The sequence below is a fragment of the Fistularia commersonii genome, chromosome 1 (assembly GCF_037954325.1).
Source record: "Fistularia commersonii isolate RoL2024-O1a breed Wild chromosome 1, RoL_Fcom_v1.0, whole genome shotgun sequence".
In the NCBI taxonomy this organism is placed as follows: domain Eukaryota; kingdom Metazoa; phylum Chordata; class Actinopteri; order Syngnathiformes; family Fistulariidae; genus Fistularia; species Fistularia commersonii.
Window position 1 is genome coordinate 18251332 of NC_141284.1, and position 18387 is coordinate 18269718.

At 41.9% G+C, this 18387-nt stretch overlaps 1 protein-coding gene across 4 annotated transcripts in view; it reads left to right on the plus strand.

Annotated features, from left to right (window-relative positions):
• Positions 1 to 18387, plus strand: part of slc4a11 (solute carrier family 4 member 11) — a 117846-nt gene that overhangs the window by 20019 nt on the left and 79440 nt on the right. Inside the window, exon 1 of one of the 4 annotated variants that reach the window (XM_086152389.1) lies at positions 7354 to 7582. The exons of 2 other annotated variants lie outside the window; for them this stretch is intronic. In XM_086152389.1, the coding sequence (XP_086008515.1) occupies positions 7546 to 7582 (37 nt within the window). In that variant the 5' untranslated portion in view covers positions 7354 to 7545. Of the gene's footprint in view, positions 1 to 7353; positions 7583 to 18387 lie in introns of those variants that run through there. One more of the 4 variants, XM_086152414.1, reaches the window with a different exon arrangement.

An 18387-nucleotide genomic window follows, 5' to 3' on the forward strand; every position in this document is an offset into this window, starting at 1 on the left:
ACAGGGTAATAGTAACTCGATGAATAGAACAAAGAAATTAGACCTTATTTTACAATTTTGTTTGATTCAAAAAAAAATATCTATATACTGTTCAATAGGAATTCCAAGTGATGACCTTAGATGTCCTCACAATGACCAAATATGCCAAAAGTATGTAAAATTCATATGAAAATAATCTAAAAAAAAAAAAAACAACAGGACTTTCACAGACGCTTGAAACTCACTGAGTTGACGGGGGGGAAAAAAAAACTTTGAAATGAGACACAAAACTACCTATGGTTTTGCTGTAGCATGATAGTCAATTTTAAAAATTAGAAACAAACAGATTTTAATTTCCAAAACCTCCCACAACAATTTAGCTCCAAAATAAACAAATAAAAAAAATCAATACCAGAATCTTTGTAAAATAGTGAAAATTTTTAGTTTATAACATAACAAAAGCAAAATATTATGTTCAACTGCAGGTTTAGAATAGATTTTTTGAACCCCAGGGCCCCATCTCATCCACCAGCAGGTCATAGGACCTGTCTGTTTTGTCATCCCATCAGATGCCTCCCACTGTTCTCGGGACATAAAATGAGGAAGCCCTTCGAGACGCTTGAGGTTATTATTTGCATCGCTGACACATAGCCACTAAGTATCAGGTTCGAGGAAGTGACTGTAAAAACTTCCCGGTTATTTTCAAAAAAGGAAAAATCACTCAAAACTTCTAACTACCTAATTTTTTTGCCCCTTGTAGTCTCACAGTGTGTAAAGTCAGTTGTAAGTTCTGTGTCATCCGAAATGTTCTAGTCATCCAGGGGGAGAATGATTCCCATCACCACCAGTGTTCATTAAATTTACATTTCAAATTTTAATTTACAATTTTTCAAAAGAATTGAACAACGTACAGTGGAACCATGATGTACAAGACACCCAGCTTTTCCGAGATAAAAGCTGTCACTTAATTGACTATTTTTATCATTTCTTTTTCTTTTGCGATGTGAGCTGAGATTTGAGTTATGAAGAAGTTGCCGCCGCTGTCCATGAAATGAGGTATAAACAGTTTGATCTGCTGGCCAGTGGTTAGCCCAGCAAAAATCATCAAAAAAACATGAGCGATATGTGCATGTTGTCTTTCCATGAAGAGATGAAGTTGTTCTTGGTTGGATGCCGTGACCATGAGCATCATCTGGAGAGGACAAGCGAGTCCAGCGAGAGGATCGGCATTCACCCTGTTGATAAATTAAGTTTATCAATTAAGTGTGGCATAGTTGTTTGCAGATGACGTGTTATATAGTGAGTGCTGGGAGCAGGTGGAGGAAAAAATTGGTGGAGGTATGCTCTTGAAAGGAGAGTAATGAAGGTTAGTTGCAGCAAGATGTGTGTGAATGAGAAGAACCCAAGTGGAGTATTGAGGCTATAGGGAGTGGAGATAAAGAAAATGGTGGATTTTAAGTCCACTGCTTAGCAAACTAAAGGGAATACTTAAACAACTCCAAGTAGATCACACTTCTGTGAAATCCGACTGTCCACTTAGGAAGCGACAATGATTGACAATCAATTTCACATGCTGTTGTGCAAATGGAATAGACAACAGGTGGAACTTATAGGCAATTAGAAAGTCACCCCCAATAAAGCAATGGTTCTGCAGGTGGTGACCACAGACCTCTTGTCATGCTTTTTGGCTGATATATATATATATATATATATATTTTTTTTTTTTGTCACTTTTGAATGCTGGCAGTGCTTTCACTCTAGTGGTAGCATGAGACAGAGTGTACAACCCACACAAGTGGCTCAGGTAGTGCAGCTCATCCAGGATTGCACATCAATGTGAGCTGTGGCAAGGGTGTTTGGTGTGTCAGAGTATTGTCCAGAGTATGGAGGCACTACCAGCAGACAGGCCAGTACATCAGGAGGTGTGGAGGAGGCTGTAAGAGGGCAACAACCCAGCAGCAGGACCGCTACCTCTGCCTTTGTGCAAGGAGGAACAGGAGGAGCACTGCCAGAGCCCTGCAAATTTACCTCCAACAGGCCACAAATGTGCCCGTACCTGCTCAAATGGTCAGAAACAGACTCCATGAGGGTGGTATGAGGGCCTGACATCCACAGCTGGGGGTTGTGCTTACAGCCCAATACTATGGGCATTTGGCATTTGCCAGAGAACACTAAGATTGGCAAATTTGCCACTAGCGCCCTGTGCTCTTCACAGATGAAAGCAGGTTCACACTGAGCACGTGGCAGTCTGGAGGCACCATGGAGAATATTCTGCTGCCGGCAACATCCTCCAGCATCACTGGTTTGGCAGTGGGTCAGTAATGGTGTGGGGTGGCATTTCTTTGGGGGTCTTCACAGCCCTCCATGTGATCGCCAGAGGTAGCCTGACTGCCACTGGGTACCGAGATGAGATCCTCAGACCCCTTGTGAGACCATATGCTGGCGCAGTTGGCCCTGGGTTCCTCCTAATGCAAGGCAAGGCTAGACCTCATGTGGCTGGAGTATGTCAGCAGTTCCTGCAAGATAAGGGCATTGATGCCATGGACTGGCCTGCCCGTTCCCCAGACCTCACTCCAATTGAGCACATCTGGGACATCATGTCTCCCTCAATCAACCGATGTCATGTTGCACCACAGACTGTCCAGGAGTTGGTGGATGCTTTAGTCCAGGTCTGGGAGGAGATCCCACAGGAGACCCTCTGCCACCTCATCAGGAGCACACCCAGGGATTTTTCGGGAGGTCACACAGGCATGTTGAGATCACACCCACTACTGAGCCTCATTTTGACTTGTTTTAAGCACATTACATCAAAATTGGATCAGCCGTAGAGTTTTTATCCACTTTAATTTTGAGAGTGACTCCAAATCCAGACCTCCATGGGTTAATAAATTTGATTTCCATTGATAATTTTCGTGTGATTTCTGTTGTCAGAACATTCAACTATGTAAAGAACATAGTATTTAATAAGAATTTCATTCATTCAGGTGTCTAGGGTGTGTTATTTTAGTGTTCCCTTTATTTTTTTTGAGCAGTGTACATAGGGTCAACAGTCAAGAGCAATGAAGAGTGTGCAAAAGAGTTGAAGAAATGGGTTCAAGCATTGTGGAACAGCTGGAGATAAGTGTCATGGGTAATGTCTGATAAAAGAGTAGCGGGCAGAATGAAAGAACAAGTCTACAAAACCGTGGGGAAACCAGCAATGTTGTTTGGTTTAGGCAGTGGTTCTTAACCTTGTTGGAGGTACTGAACCCCACCTGTTTTACATGCGCATTCACCGAACCCTTCTTTATTGGATCGAGGATCGTTTCGTTGATGGGTACAAAGAACAGGCAGAGTAGCCTTTTCATTGAATCTGGCTCCCTTCACCTTGAATTCAGCAAGCGCTCTGTTCTTGTAGTTCCCATCTCCATGCAGCTTAAGGAAGCCTTCCCTTAGTTTTGCCGGTGCTGGACTAGAATTGCTCATCTTGTCATTCCAAATCATGCAGTTAGGACATCGATTCCAATCACGTTCCGTCATACATGTGAATCCGTATTGTGCGTATTCTTCCGACCGCTTTCTTTTTTTGCCCGACATAATTAGTATGAAGGGATTCAAATATTAAGAAAGAAATCACATGACGTACCATCACGACACTCACAAGTTACTACAACTGAGCGCGCCAAAATCCCTGCAGCACGGATAGGCCAAGCTATGTTGCGTGATCACCTGCAGCCAGTGATGTCATCACCAATGTGTGTCTTGACCTCCGCCAAACCCCTGAGACTGACCCACCGAACCCCTGGGGTTCGATCGAACCCAGGTTAAGAACCACTGGTTTAGAGACAGTGGCATTGAGGGGAAAAAAACAGCAATCAGCTGGAGGTAGCAGAGATGATGTTGAGGTTCTCTTTGGGAATTTAGTGAATGGACAGGCTCAGGAATAAGTCTCTGAGGGACAGCACATGCTAGATGTTTTGGAGATAAGATCAGACAACCAGGGTTAGATGGTTTGTCATGTACAGTGCATATTCTTAGATGGATGGTGAGATTGGAACTGCCAGGCAGGAGGAATAGAGGAAGACCAAAGAGAAGATTTATGGATATGGCGAAAGAGGACACAAAGTTAGTTGATGTGAGAGAAGGGGATACTGAGAGTAGGGTTAGATGTAGGAGATTGACTCGCTGTGGCAACCCCTGAAGGAAAAAGCTGAAAGGAAGAAAGGAAGCAAAGATGATAAAGTGAAGCAACATTGTAGCACTAAGTGTGTAGCTATTAAGCTAAGTTAAGTGATAGAGCAGGAAATGGGATAACCTCTCCTGACCTCTTACGCGAGTATCTTTGCCCGATCTTTAAGGTAAATACACTTGATAAAACCAGTTTATTTCTTTACATTGTCTTATGTATTATCATTATACATTTGTCATTCATAAAGTACATTTTCCTTATTTAAATCATGTCACAGAGATGGGGGCTAGAGCAGATTAATTGCGTTTGAACTCATTTCAATGCGGATATATTTGATATACGAACAATTGAGTTACAAACTCAGTCCCTGATCTAAATAATCTCGTAAATTGAGGTTTCTGTCTGCAGGGAATGTCAGAACTATTTCTCCTAGAGCTCTAGAACCTCAAGTGTCCATATACGAACCCAAAACTGTGTCCATCAGAACATTTTTCCGAAGAATTAGAGTAACCATGGCAACCGAGGCTGCCCACCCAAATAAAGATTCTCCTCAAGATTCTCCTCACCTCCTCAAAACAAATGAAATGAACCATCTCAACAAAGAAATTACCTTGACCTTTTGCAATAAAAAAAGTACTACTGTCTCAGTCAGGAGCCAGCAGGGGGGCTACTTGCACTTATTCACATACTTTTAACTCAAGTATCTTGAACTTTTAGTCACTCCGCTGTATTCAGAACTGGCAGTCTGGTATTAGTTCTGAAGTAAAGATTGCTGAATCGAACCAAAAAGGACTATCTTTACAAACTGTTTTGACGTACTTGTAGTATTTGAAACTTGGTCATTAATAAAACCCCGGGGCTCCATCTTGTCTGCTGCTGGGTGTTGTGGCCTGTCTTGGTCTCTGTCCTATTAGTCACCTTTCAGCATTGCTCCAGTGAACTAGGATGTGCTTGGAAACGCCGGAGGTTCTTCATAATTCAGATTCTTTCCAAGCAGCTGCTGCTTTTCGACGTTGAATATTTTCCAGGATTTAAAAATGTAATATCTCGGAAAACAAATGTATTCTAGGGGTGAAGTGATTCACTGTCTGACAGTCAGACAGGATCCACAGGAAAAAAAAAACCAAACTGAACCATGTGATCGTGAGACTATAATAGTTATATTTCTATTAATTTATTTGTTTCCTGTTAAGTTGAAGGTTTTTTTTCATCACTTTCACCTAACATTTATTTTTGATTCGCTAATATAAAAGTTGATGAGTTGAAAAGTTGTCCCAAAAAATTGGCTAGAAATTACCACAGAATTGTGGCTAGAATCTACTCCAAACCTGCCATAAAAAAAAAACAAATAGCAAAAAAAAAATCCCTTGGAGAGCGCTACATGTTAGCATGGCTCCTGCTGAGCCTGGTCATCAGGCGATCACCTTCCCTGGCTTATGTGCTAAGATGCGTTGAAGATGTTGCCCAGTTTAAGGAAACAATTAGTGAGAACATATCCTTGAACAAAATTGCTCAAGAAAAAATATCCAGAAAATCCTGTTAAAATTGAGCCAAAAAATTACCAAGAAAATATAAGACAATGATCGGAAGTCTGCTAATTTATTTGGAATTCAAAATACCAGGAGAAACAGAACATTAAAACAATTGTTGCTATACAGCTGAAAACCATCACAAAATGCATAACTAATTGGCTAAATATCAGGAAAAATTGACTGACTTTAAAAACAAAAGCAGTTACATTTGGAATTTTAAATGTCTTTTCTTTTCGGCCTATCCTGCAGAAGAAAGGATATTCACCAATAATGATCAAGATAATCTGAGCTGTGTGATATTTATTGTTCAGGCAACCGGGAATTGGCGGCAGGTTGGAATCTGTCCCAGTGCTGGAGGAAGTGAGGATGTTTCCCACCCCGGGAGTCGGGGTGGGTGGGGGGTGGGGGGCAACCACATGATTTCTTGACACGCGAGTCATGAGTGTGTGTTTTTCTTGTTTACTGTTCGAATCCAGGCCTTGTATTGGGTGAAGGAGCCTCGAAACCAGGCCAGGATGAGTTCATGTTGCACTCTGAAATTGGAGCTTCTGGCTTCTTTTCTTTTTTGATGTCAGTGTTTATGTCGATTTAGGGTAGAAAAAAAGCATATCAAACTGTGCCACAGTTCAATACTTGGTTCCTGAAGCCACTAACTGATATTTGGAAATTAAATTCGGCTGATATTTAAATATTTTTGTCCCGGTGATAAACAGATCACATGATTTCAAATTGGATTTTAAAATTTTTGTGGATTAAAGGTTGGCTTGGCATTGGCCTGACATCAGTCCAAGATTCTGGCTCTGATATCATTTATTTAACTGTAATCAGCCGACTTTAAGATTCAGTTCAAATCCCACCCTGTATTATTTCATACATAAAAGAAGCGTGACTCACATTTTCACTCAATCCTTCTTGTTAAACTAACTCATTTTAAGTCAAGTCCTTTTGTTTTTGATTGAGCTCAATTGAATGAATTCTGATAGACAGAGAGGGGGAAAGAGACTCCAAAAATTCATTAAAACATCAAGGAACCACCAGCAAGAAAAAGGGCCAGCAAAAATCGACAATCGTTTGGAATCGACAATCAGATCCTTGGAAAAAAAAATACCTTTGAAACCAGGAGCCCTCAAAGAAGCTGTGACCTGGAAATCAGATTAAATAATAAACTCCGTCATAACAGGCTGTTTATCATTGAGTTGAGGACGCCTTCAGGGATTAGCACAAATGTTGGAAATTCAGAATTTAAAATATGAAATGATCCAAAAATCAGTGAGGATGATTGAAATGTTGGAAATTAATTTAAAAAAAATCCGCTGCAGCAGGAAATGCCTCAATCAGCAAGATACGACACAGGCAAGTTACTGAAAAAAATAGACCTGCTCCGCCGGTGAAAACTGCAAGGACCAGAGTGTGTCTGACACAAGCGCTACATGTTGCATGCACAGGGAGGAGAGGGGGCAGCAGCAGCAGCGGGAGGATGGGGGGGGGGGGTTGTCCCGACGCCAAGTCTACAGTCCGGCTATAGGCTGATGGCCACTGGCAGAGATGGAGATGGCGATGGTGGAGGGGGGAGGAGAGGCCGGCACTAGGACCCAGCCGTTGCTGCGGGAGGAGGGGGGGGGGCGGCAGGCGGAGCGGGGCTGAGTCACTGCATGTGTCTGAGCGACAGTCAGAGAGGGAGCCGAGCCGCGGAGCAGAGGTGATCTCACACTCATCAGCGCAGGATAACATAACCATGATGGGTTGACTCGTGGAGGGGGGGAAGGAGGAGGAGGAGAGGCGGCCGGAGTGAGCGAGCGAGAAAGCGAGAGAGAGAGAAAGAGAGAGAGCGAGAGGAAGTGTGCGCTCGCCACCACTCGCTCAGATATGGAGACCAACAAAGTTCTACATTTCGTGCCTTTGGGTAAGTGGACGATGTGGGCGCCGCTTTGGCGGGCGCACGACGCAGCCTCCCTCCCCGGGAGCTTCCTCGGGGTTCCCTACCTTGTGAAACCTGAGATCCCCCCTCCCTCCACCCCACACCCCTCCGTCTCGGCGCTGAGAGGAAAAAAAAAATACAAAAAAAAAAAGACGAGAGAAATGTGCAGCACCCTTCCACGCTGAGGGGCTGCAGATGTTTGTGTGCATGCCTCCTTTTGTTTACTACTACTACTTCGGCGCGTGCACTTTAATATATATATATTTATACATACATATGCACATTTAAAAATGAGTGTAATTTAGAATATTTGCTGTTGGAGGTGTGGTTGTAGGAAGCCAGTTGTTTTCACGCAGTCTTACCCGTCTCTCTTTCGCTCTTCCTCCTCCCGCTGTTTTTTTTTCATGTGCGTTCCTTGTTTATGTCTGGAATGCGTCAGGAGACGATCCTGCATCATAATTTCCCCCCTCGACTTGCCCGGCGTTAGGAGGAAGGGTCTGCGCTGCACCTCCTTCCACCCCCCCCCCCCTTACCTGTCGAGCCGCTGGAATGCAGAAAGGAACCCCCTTACCGCCTCCTGCACTTTTTATTTATTTCGTTTTCCCTCCTCTCTTGTATTGTCCAGACGAGTGCCAGAATTTATATGTATAAATTGTGTTTGTGTGCGTATATGTGTGCGTGCACGCCTGTTTGTTGGCTGATTTTTTTTAAATTTTTTTTTTGGGGGGGGGGGGTTAGACGTGTGCATCCATATATTCCCTGCCTGTGTGCGTGCATGCAGGGGACGGACAATGACAGACAGATTGGTGTTGGTGACAGCCACGGGAGAGCGGCGAGTTCTCCCTTCGCTCAAAGTCCTCTGAGAGCCCAGAGGCTATTTGGAGGTGTAGTGATGAGGAGGGAGATGAAGGTGCTTCCTCGCACTGCTTTTTTTTTTTTGTCATAGGAATGCCGAGGCTGACAGCGTGTGCGTGTGTGCGTGTGCATTTGTGTCTTGTCTAGGGACGCTCTCAGCCATCTGGGTAATGATTAATTCTTGTCGAAAATCTTTTCGCGGCACCTGGACTTGAATTTCTTTCCATGAAGACGTTTCACCTCTAATCGAGAGCCTTCTTCGGTTCGCTGTGCGTGTCCTTTGTTTGTGTGTGTGTGTTTGCGCAATGACAATGTTTGGTGGGGTAATGCACGTGCGCGGTCTATGATCCCGTGCGTGTGTGTGTGCGCGCGCGCACACACATGCACACGTACAAATCCTCCTTTACATTTCCGTGCTTATATGCAAGGTCCACTTCTCCGAGTTGGATTTTTTGGGGGGTTCGTACACATTTTCCTTGTCAGGATATTGTCGTGCGCGCGCATGTGCCTGCGTGCGTGAGCAACACGCAGCACGCACGCGAAACAACGCCGAGCGTGTGTCATGCGTGATGGACACTGCCGAGGTTCAGCCTCCGACGAATAATTTGCATTAATCTTGCTTTGGAGCTGGTTAGAAGCGGAGAGGTGGTGTGAGCCCAGTGGCAGAACTATTGTGTGTGCGTGTGTGCGCGCGCGCATATTTGCATTTGCGTTATTTACTGGATCAGGCCATACCCCATTTATTTCACTCAGTGTCACACAGTCGACTCGGTGGTTCTGGTATTGGGGATGAAGTTCTGCACAGAATTGTGCAGTCGATGGCCGATTCTTGTCGAGGGATTTGATTCCAGCTCCCAGTCACCTCGCTGCCCCCTGGATAACTAAAGGCGGGAATTGACGGGGGAACCGAGAGCCACTCGCAGGCATCGAGTGAAAGGCTATTACTGCAGTTGTGAACTACCACAGACTACTACATTAATATTCCTTGGTAATTTCCTGCCCATACTTTGATATTTTTTCCTCACTTTTTTATTTTTTTATTGCCTTTTTTTGACAATCCCTCAATGTTATTTCCTTCTGTTATATTATGCCCCTTTACCCCCATTACAAATTCTTTAATTTTAGTTTCCAGATTTAGTAATTGATTCCTTATTTTGCTGCAATAACATGATTCCATATGATTCCACATTTCTCTTTTTTTTTCCTGTTTTCTGGTATCATTTCCCCATAGTTTTACCTGGATTTGGCAGAACATCACTAGATTTATTTTGGCAATTGCCTGTAATTTTTTCAGTTACCAGTGCTACAGATATTTTTTTTCTTCAACTGTCCGTTTTTTTTCCTGCTTCTTCATAAACCCAAACCAAAAAAAACGAACAAAAAAACAAGAATATGCCCAGACAATTAACAGCTAGATAATTTCATTATAAAATATTATAAAAAGACAAATCTGGAGATTAGAGAGCAGGTTCTGCTGCAAAACTTTAACTATTGTTGGCAGAATCATTTGCTTATCACAGAATGACAACATTGAAAATAAATTATCTTGATTCTTCTACGTTTGTGTGACATGAAACCTCTTGTTGTTACGATGAACTCCGAGATATTTGATTCATTTATTTATTAATTTTTGTTAAGCTTCTTCTGCCACCGCATCAATTTGACATCCTGATTCCTGTTCCCGAAATAAATGGCTTTTTCCTTCACATCGATTGTGATGTGGTGAGCTGAACGTGATTTGTCCCTTGTCCCTCATGAACCCGATATTAAGTCCGAATTCATTTTTTTTAAGATGAATTGAAAAAGGGATGACATTTATTTGTTTACCTTTTTGTTTGTTTGTTTTTTATTCTAAGGCTTGCAACTTCTTTCATGTAATTTATTGAGGATTTTACAGACTCTTTCCAGATTAAAATTGATGGAATAAGTAATTATTTGGTTATTTGAGGGTCTTTTTTTAAAACCATTTCTTGTTGATTTTCAAGTTATTATTCAGTATTTCAGTTTGATACATTTCTCAAGGTTCTCTCTTTTTATTAATAATTTCTCTGCAACATGTCTGAAAATTATTCCTGTATACCTGATGCCGTTCTAATGTGTGCAGGATTAGACATTAATTTAGTCCTCCGTGTGTCAATTCCCACCATTTTATAGAAAAAAAAAAAAAGAAAAAGTTCATGAAGACCTACATCTTCCAACTATCAGGGTCACATGACCCTCAAAGCAGCATCTCAGTGTTTGTTGTTTTTGCTGTGTTACGCTTATACTTCTCGTAACATCAACAGAAAACTTGAGACTCCCGACTTTCAAGATTTGATCTGAGCTTCAAATGCTCAGAAAACCATCTCTGCCAGGATGGAAAAGCACAGAAAATACAAATTACTCACTGTAAGAAACACGGCGGAGTGAGAACCAACCAGGTACCCAAATGAAGGGATTAATGTCAGATCGATAGAACAGATCTTTGTCTGGATGAAATTTGCAAAATGGTATTGCAGGCTAATGCACTTAGTTATTGGTTTGTTAGTATTCTGCTGTATGAAAAAGAATAAAAAACAAAAATAAACACAAAAGAAGATCTGGGCAAAAATCCACCATGAAACATCATTACAAATATAAATTAGCATGAATTTTGAAACGTGTGTGTGTGAGTGTGTGTGTGTGTGTGTGTGTGTGTGTGTGTGTGTGTGTGTGTGTGTGTGTGTGTGTGTGTGTGTGTGTGTGTGTGTGTGTGTGTGTGTGTGTGTGTGTGTGTGTGTGTGTGTGTGTGTGTGTGTGTGTGTGTGTGTGTGTGTGTGTGTGTGTGTGTGTGTTAAGAAAAAGCCAGAATTATCTAAACAATGTCTGAGAAGTATGCAAGAAAAAATAATTAAATTAGTCAATGAAAAGTACTCGAAAAATATATCAAAGGGAGAAATGAATTGATAAACAAATTCCCCAACATATTGGCAACTGGGATCAGGGTTTTAAGATGTATTTTCAATTTAGATCCATATTCTAATCACTCAACCCTAAATATGGATGAATTGACAAAAGAAACAAAAGTACCTGTCACTTCAATCTTATTTGTTCCTGTTTTATTTGCAGAATTATATTTCCAGTTAATAATCTTGAGTAAAGAAATTATGCATAACTGGATTTGTAAATTTGTAACACACTGCAGTTATTTTTCCTAAACCAGTTGGATTTTTATCCAAAATATAAGGATATAGAATGATGAAAATGGCCAACGGCATGGCGCTGGGCCAGAGGCGTGACAGACAGCCTCACAATCAGCAGCGATGGGGCATGACCTGCACAGCATCAGCATGTTTGATGCATCGCCACCGTGTGAATTAGTAGTTCTACCATGTGGAAGTGGAGGTGTGCAAGCGAAGATGGATGACATGTGCGCGTGTGTGTGTGTGCACGTGCGCGTGCGCATGCGTGTGCGTGTGTGTGTGTGTGTGTGTGTGTGTTCTGTAGATGTGACAGTGATCTCTGATCAGTATTCACTGCTGGCAACGCATCTCAGTAGCTCCAGCCTCTGAGCACAGCCATCTGGGCAGAGGAGAAATACACACATTTTTATACCACACACACACACACACACACTAATATCACAAAGACCCATTTATGTGCAGTAAAGACGAGACAGCCACAAACCTCATTTCCACTCCTTGCCATCTTTAAATAATACACATCGATACATTCTCATGCTGACAGCATGCACACACCCCCACACAAATACACACAGCACAACATAGTACTCACTTTTGTTGGCTAACACACAGAAAAGAATAATGTACACGTGTCACCAAATGTGGCATGCAACTCAGGACGAACATCACATTACAGTTCCTGCTCACACACACACACACACACACACACACAAATGCAAACACCCACACACACACACACACACACACACACACACACAAATGCAAACACCCTCAAACCAGTGTGTTGTTTCAGGCTCAGGTGTGTATTAAAAGCTTTAGCTTCCTTTTTGGACAGAGACTGATTCTGCATGTGTATTTTCAAGATAAAGCCTGTCATATCAAGTGAGTTAACATTTCAAAAACACTCCAGTGTTAACGTTGGCTGGTTGTGAGGATGTAAATCAAATGTCACAACCTACATCTAACCAAATATCAACTTCTAGACAAAGCTGGCACCCAGCTGTAGATACAACTAACTGATCAGGTCTTTGCCTGAATATTGATCATTTGGGTTTTCACACACGGGTGATGATGGGATTAGCCCTCACTTTTGTTTTCGGTCGAGATCCACCCAAAAGCTGCGTGTGTGCTTAGGTGTGTCTGTGTGTGTGCGTATGTGCTTGGTTCCAGTTCCGCATTGAGTAGATACAATTTTTTTTAATGGGATAAAAAAAAATTAAGTTGGTTGTTTGGTGAAATCCATGTTTCAATACGACTTTAACGTGGTCCTCCATCCAATTTTTGCATCATCCAAGAAAAATAAACAAAAGAAATTTTAATAAATCAGAAATTAAGAAAAATTGAAGCTTTCATTTAATGAGAATTTGTAAGTTGAATAATGAACTAGATGTTTGAGTGTCTATTTTTCTGCAAAACTTCCTGCAGTGATGCTTTAATTTATTTCATTTTATTATCACTACTTCTTTATGTGACTGACTAGCAGCACACTCGTGCATCTACTGTACACTTATCATTGGCACTTATCTTTTACCCCATTAAATACCTACCCGACCTGCCTGGCAGGTTTCTTGAATGAACCGAGTATGTGTCCTATACGTTGGAATGGCTGTGAATGCAGGCTGACGCGTGGGCACACTGCAGGATCCCCGCTCTAGTGGAGGGGCTGCGGCACCTTCAAGCCGCAGGGCAAACTGAAGTTATTTCAATTTGACGTTCACACGGAATCGGGGTATTTTTATCTGTCTCTAGCTCAATGCTTTAAGTGTAATTTAATGGCATGTTCATATCAATACACAATTGAGTCTAATAATCTTTTTTTTTTTTTAGAAAATTCATGCTTCCTGACACGCAGATCTGAGACTACTTCCCTGAGGAACACCAAGGGCAGCATAAAAAAAAAAAGCCATCCTCTCATTGTACATCGTTAAACAAAAAAGCAGCATGTTTTTCAGTGGTGTCTTTAAAAATAGGAGATTTTTAGGATAATGAAGGCATCCACTGAAGGCCAGCAAGCTAACAGGAAAAAATTATGAGCTAGTGGAGATGCACAAAGTGAGCATACAGGAACATACGGAGTGAGCTAAATAGGAAATTCATATTGACCAAGTGGGGATAATACCAAGTGATAGAGCGGGAAATTATAAAGTGAGCTACTGGGGAAAACACAGAGATCTAGCGAGAAAAGACCAAGTGAGATAATGATGTGTGACAGTGGTGAATTGAGTTCAGTCCAATAAAAATATATAATAACCATTTTTTGAATAACTTAATATTTTGATTTGATTAAAATTCGCTAACTATCTTTTGTCTGAATTTTGCTTTTTTGGGTGGGATTTAGGATGGGATATGCCAAATTACTTCTTTCCCCACTGAAGCTTTTACTTTGGTTTGATTTTTGACCTGATGTCTCTTCTTATAACAACCTTTGGGCTAATCAGAAAAATCCAGTGAGATTATGGCTTTTTGATGCTCCTCCAACATTTTAATTTAGAAGAATTAAAAGGTTTTACTATATTGAAACTTTCATGTGCTAACCGTCCAGATACCAAAACTTTTATTTGATCACATGTGTGTGCTAAGAGTGATTCAGCTGGAACGGCAGCCAGCTCATTACTTGGTGAAGTTAGCGCCTGTGAGGAGTGTGTGTGTGTGTGTGTGTGTGTGTGTGTGTGTGTGTGTGTGTGTGTGTGTGTGTGTGTGTGTGTGTGTGTGTGTGTGTGTGTGTGTGTGTGTGTGTGTGTGTGTGTGTGTGTGTGTGTGTGTGTGTGTGTGTGTGTGTGTGTGTGTGTGTGTGTGTGTGTGTTGTGCGTGTGTGCGTGTGTTTCAGATCAGACTTCTGGTGTCTGGATTTTTTTTTTTTTCTTGAAAAAGCAAGTCATAACATGTTTCAAAGCAGGAGCTGCACTATTGTTGCTTGGAGTTCAGAAGCAGCACAGGGCTCCGGCCATTAGCAGAGAACATTCAGGAAGGAGAATGATTGGATATTGGTATCAGAAGGACAGTGGACAGTGCTCTTGCACTGTGATTCACTTGGAGAACCGTTAATTTTTAATTTTTTCAAATAGATATGGCTGCCCAGGATGAGCGCTCTCGAAGGTTCCTCCAAGAAAAGTGTCATGATGAGAAACGCAGTTAGGGAAGGCATGATCATTTGGAATCATTAGTTTTATTTATTTATTTTTTTGTTTGTTTGTTTTTCATGTTAGGACCTAGGATTTTTTTAAGTGATGATATGAGACCAGGGTTCTGGGGACAAATTCTTGTCGCTCTGGAAAAATTTAGGAGGATCTTTGGTAAAGCAGACGTTTGGCTGGCAGCCTGGGCAATGTTTATGCACATCAGCGAGGGTCGGCTCCTTCCTAAGCCGGACACACACACACACACACACACACACACACATACACACACACACATACACGCACACACACACACACACACAAAATATAAAAAAATCCAGTCTGTATGTAGTCCAAATTGGGGGTTTGTACTTGAACGCACCACGATGCTGTCAGACGAACATCCCTAACCCTAACCCTCATTTGACTGACTTTGAAGCTGAGGCTTTTTTCAACAGACTCGTTGCAATCCCACTGATTCCAAAGCTGGCACGCCTCCTGGAAAACCTGGAAAACATTCTAAGGAAACATCCCGAGGAAAAGCTGAATTGTCAGTGTCACCTGAATGACTCCCGAGACCTAACCCCCCCTTTTTCTTCTCTGTTTACCAGCAACGAGTTTAGGCAGTAGAAGTGGAACTACTTTTCACAAAACCAGAGAAAAATTGTTACCCTCACATGCACACTGTGGGTTAATTTCCTTTTCCTAATTTTACAGCGCAGTTCAAACTTCCCCAAAGTTGCACTTCCTGGTTTTCTGGGGCATCACAGCTTTTTGTGCCTGCCCATATTTGTCAAGTATTTTGAGGTACATTAAAGTAGGAGAGTTAATGGACATTCACCAAAAGAACTGGCCCCACCTTAATATCTGTACATGCTGCAGGGATAATTAGCAGTAGTGTGTGCGTTTGCTGCCCGTAGGAGGCACTAAAGGTCTCATTATATAAGGACAACGTGTCGTAGAGTGAAGTAGAATGGAGTATGAGGTTTAGGGGACTCTAACTCTTAGGTCCCCATATGAGGACTGGGGTTAAACAAGGTGATGGGCAGAAGATAACACATTCTCTGGACATGAGTCACTTTGCCCGTTCTAAAACATCTAAAAGTCCTAGGGTGTTTTCTCAGGGCACGTGATCTGCTGGGAAGCTCATACGCTGTATGGCGTCCAGTGCAGCAGGAAGTAAATATTGGTGACTTTTGTGCACTGGTTCATTGTACCAAGGTCGCTGACTTTTGCACGCCTGCACATATGCCCCTCCAAGTTCCTATATAGCATGACAGCCTGCCAACATTAGGTCTTATTATTAATGAACCAACTCTAGTATAGATCTGACACAAATGAGCAATTTCTCATTTTTGCTGGTTCAAAAAAAAAAAAAAGGGGTGAGTTTAATTACACTGGGCCAGTGGGCAGGGGATTTCGAGGGTGCCCCCACACCAACATGGTGTCACAAAAAATGAATCCCGTACCCAGCTCATATAGGGGTTGTTCCTTCCTGTAGTTTTCCTATGATGGCTGAGGAGGCAAGAATTTTGCAGCTTCGTACCATCCATTATCTTCTCCTTACCCTGCAGTCAGGGTTGCGGGGATGCTGGATGCCTATCCCAGCTGTCATTGGGTGAGGGGCGGAGCATACCCTGTACTAGTCACCAGTCAAACTCAGGGCCACATAATAATAATTATGACAATAATTTATCCTGTATTAATTCCTTGTGTGGAAATTCGTCCTCTGCAATTAAGCCCTCATGGATGGACCTTTAGCAGTAGGGAATCAGTTTAGGACTTATGCAACTTGCTCAACAACACTTCGACACACTAGGAGGAGTCATGAATAAAATCCGGAATGTTCAATTCCAAGGACGATTGCTCAACCTCTTGGGCCATGCCGCCCCTATATAGAGAGAAACAACATTCACACATCTGGGCATTTTTCGCAGTGTATTTCGGTTAACCTCATGCTTTTGGACTATGGGAGGAAACCAGAGCACCCGAAGGACACCCAGTGGGAGAACATGCAAACTCCACACAGAAAAGAACCAGGGTCCTTTGTGCTGTGAGGTGGAAGCACTAAACTTTATTTACATATTTTTTTGCATGTACCTAAGCAGAAATATCAGTAGTGTGGCGGTATGGGGAGAACATAGATAGACAGACACACACACATACACGTGCACACTCTTGTTCTCCATGGCGGCCCACTCACACTACAGCGTCAGTCTGAAGCATAGAGGCAAGTTGCATCATGTGGCACCACGCAGGTATCCTTTCCTCATCCCCCATGTGTTTCTGCAGCTGCTCAACACAGACACTGCGCACACACACTTATACACGGGCCTGTGTTGCGGGACCTTCGGGCGACATGTGGCTCTTTATCTTTGGTCACCAGGAGCATCGTTAAACATTTGCACTGTTAAATGGTGTTGTGTCAGTTCAGCTGCCCATCCGGTCGCAGGCAGAAGCAACGCAACTTTGAACGCAGTAAGATTTTTAGGTCAGGAAACGCTGATCATGTTAAACATCTGCGGAAACAAATTCCTGCCAATCAGAGGGGAAAAAAACAGGAAAACAATAATAATCTGAATGATGTAAGTTAGCTGATGTGTGCATCTTGGTGTTGGTTTAAAACAGAGTGTTCGTCCAGACACGTGCAGTCAGTAAAGGGACATGCCGTTTGTGCTGTTTTTTTTTTTTTTTTTTAATTTAACATTGTTATTTTAACATTGATCTGGAGTTCCAGTGACAGTTGAAAGAAGACGAGGAAGAAACATCATCCTGTTTGGCAGGATTTTCTCCTTTTTGCCGCAGAATAAAAAGAAATTGTTTTGACTTCATCTTATTGTTTTTATCTTCTGGTATAATGTATGATGAAATAACTTTTTGGCAAAATACCTTGGAATCGCTAGGTAACAATTTCACGCTTTTTTATTCTTTGATAGATTTACTCCAAATATGGCCGACATATGCTAAACAGACCCTGGTGTTGAGAAAAAATACAAAACCAGACATCTGGACCTTAAAATCAAAAAAGGAAATGTTTACTGATTTAATTAAGTGACAAAGATTCTGTAATTATTTGTTTTATTTTTTCACAAAAGTCTGTTTAATGTGTCTTAGTGCCGCCGCCCCCTGGTGGAGAGTATCTGCTTAGGACCTTGTGTCGTCTTCCACAAGCTCTTGAGTTTTTTCACCAGAGATCAATGATCATCAGTTCTTCCACTCAGCCGCAAGGTTTCTATAATTTAATCAGGTATTTAGCCTTTTTAAGTAAATGTAATTTAGATTTATGTTCTTCAGGTCAGGCAAAGGGAGTTACTTTGTCTAGAAAACCACTGATTAAAGGTTTATATCAAGACCTGTGTAATAACTGCAGTTGCTATGCAGTAAGATCTTAACGTAGTCTGAGAAAATCCTTCATTACTTGTCATTATGAAATGACATGAATGAATGTTATTCTTTAGATTGTAGTACAGAGTGCATTTATTAACAAAAAAAACCTACTAAATGATTATGGAGAAATTCAATTCTAAACTAATTAGCTGAGTAACAAGAAGTTTTGTATCATGTTACTGTTAAGCCCTTTCGTAATGCATCAAGTATGTCACTGATGAAGCATGCATTCGTATCATTTAGCTTTTAAATAACGTTAAGTTGAGGAGTT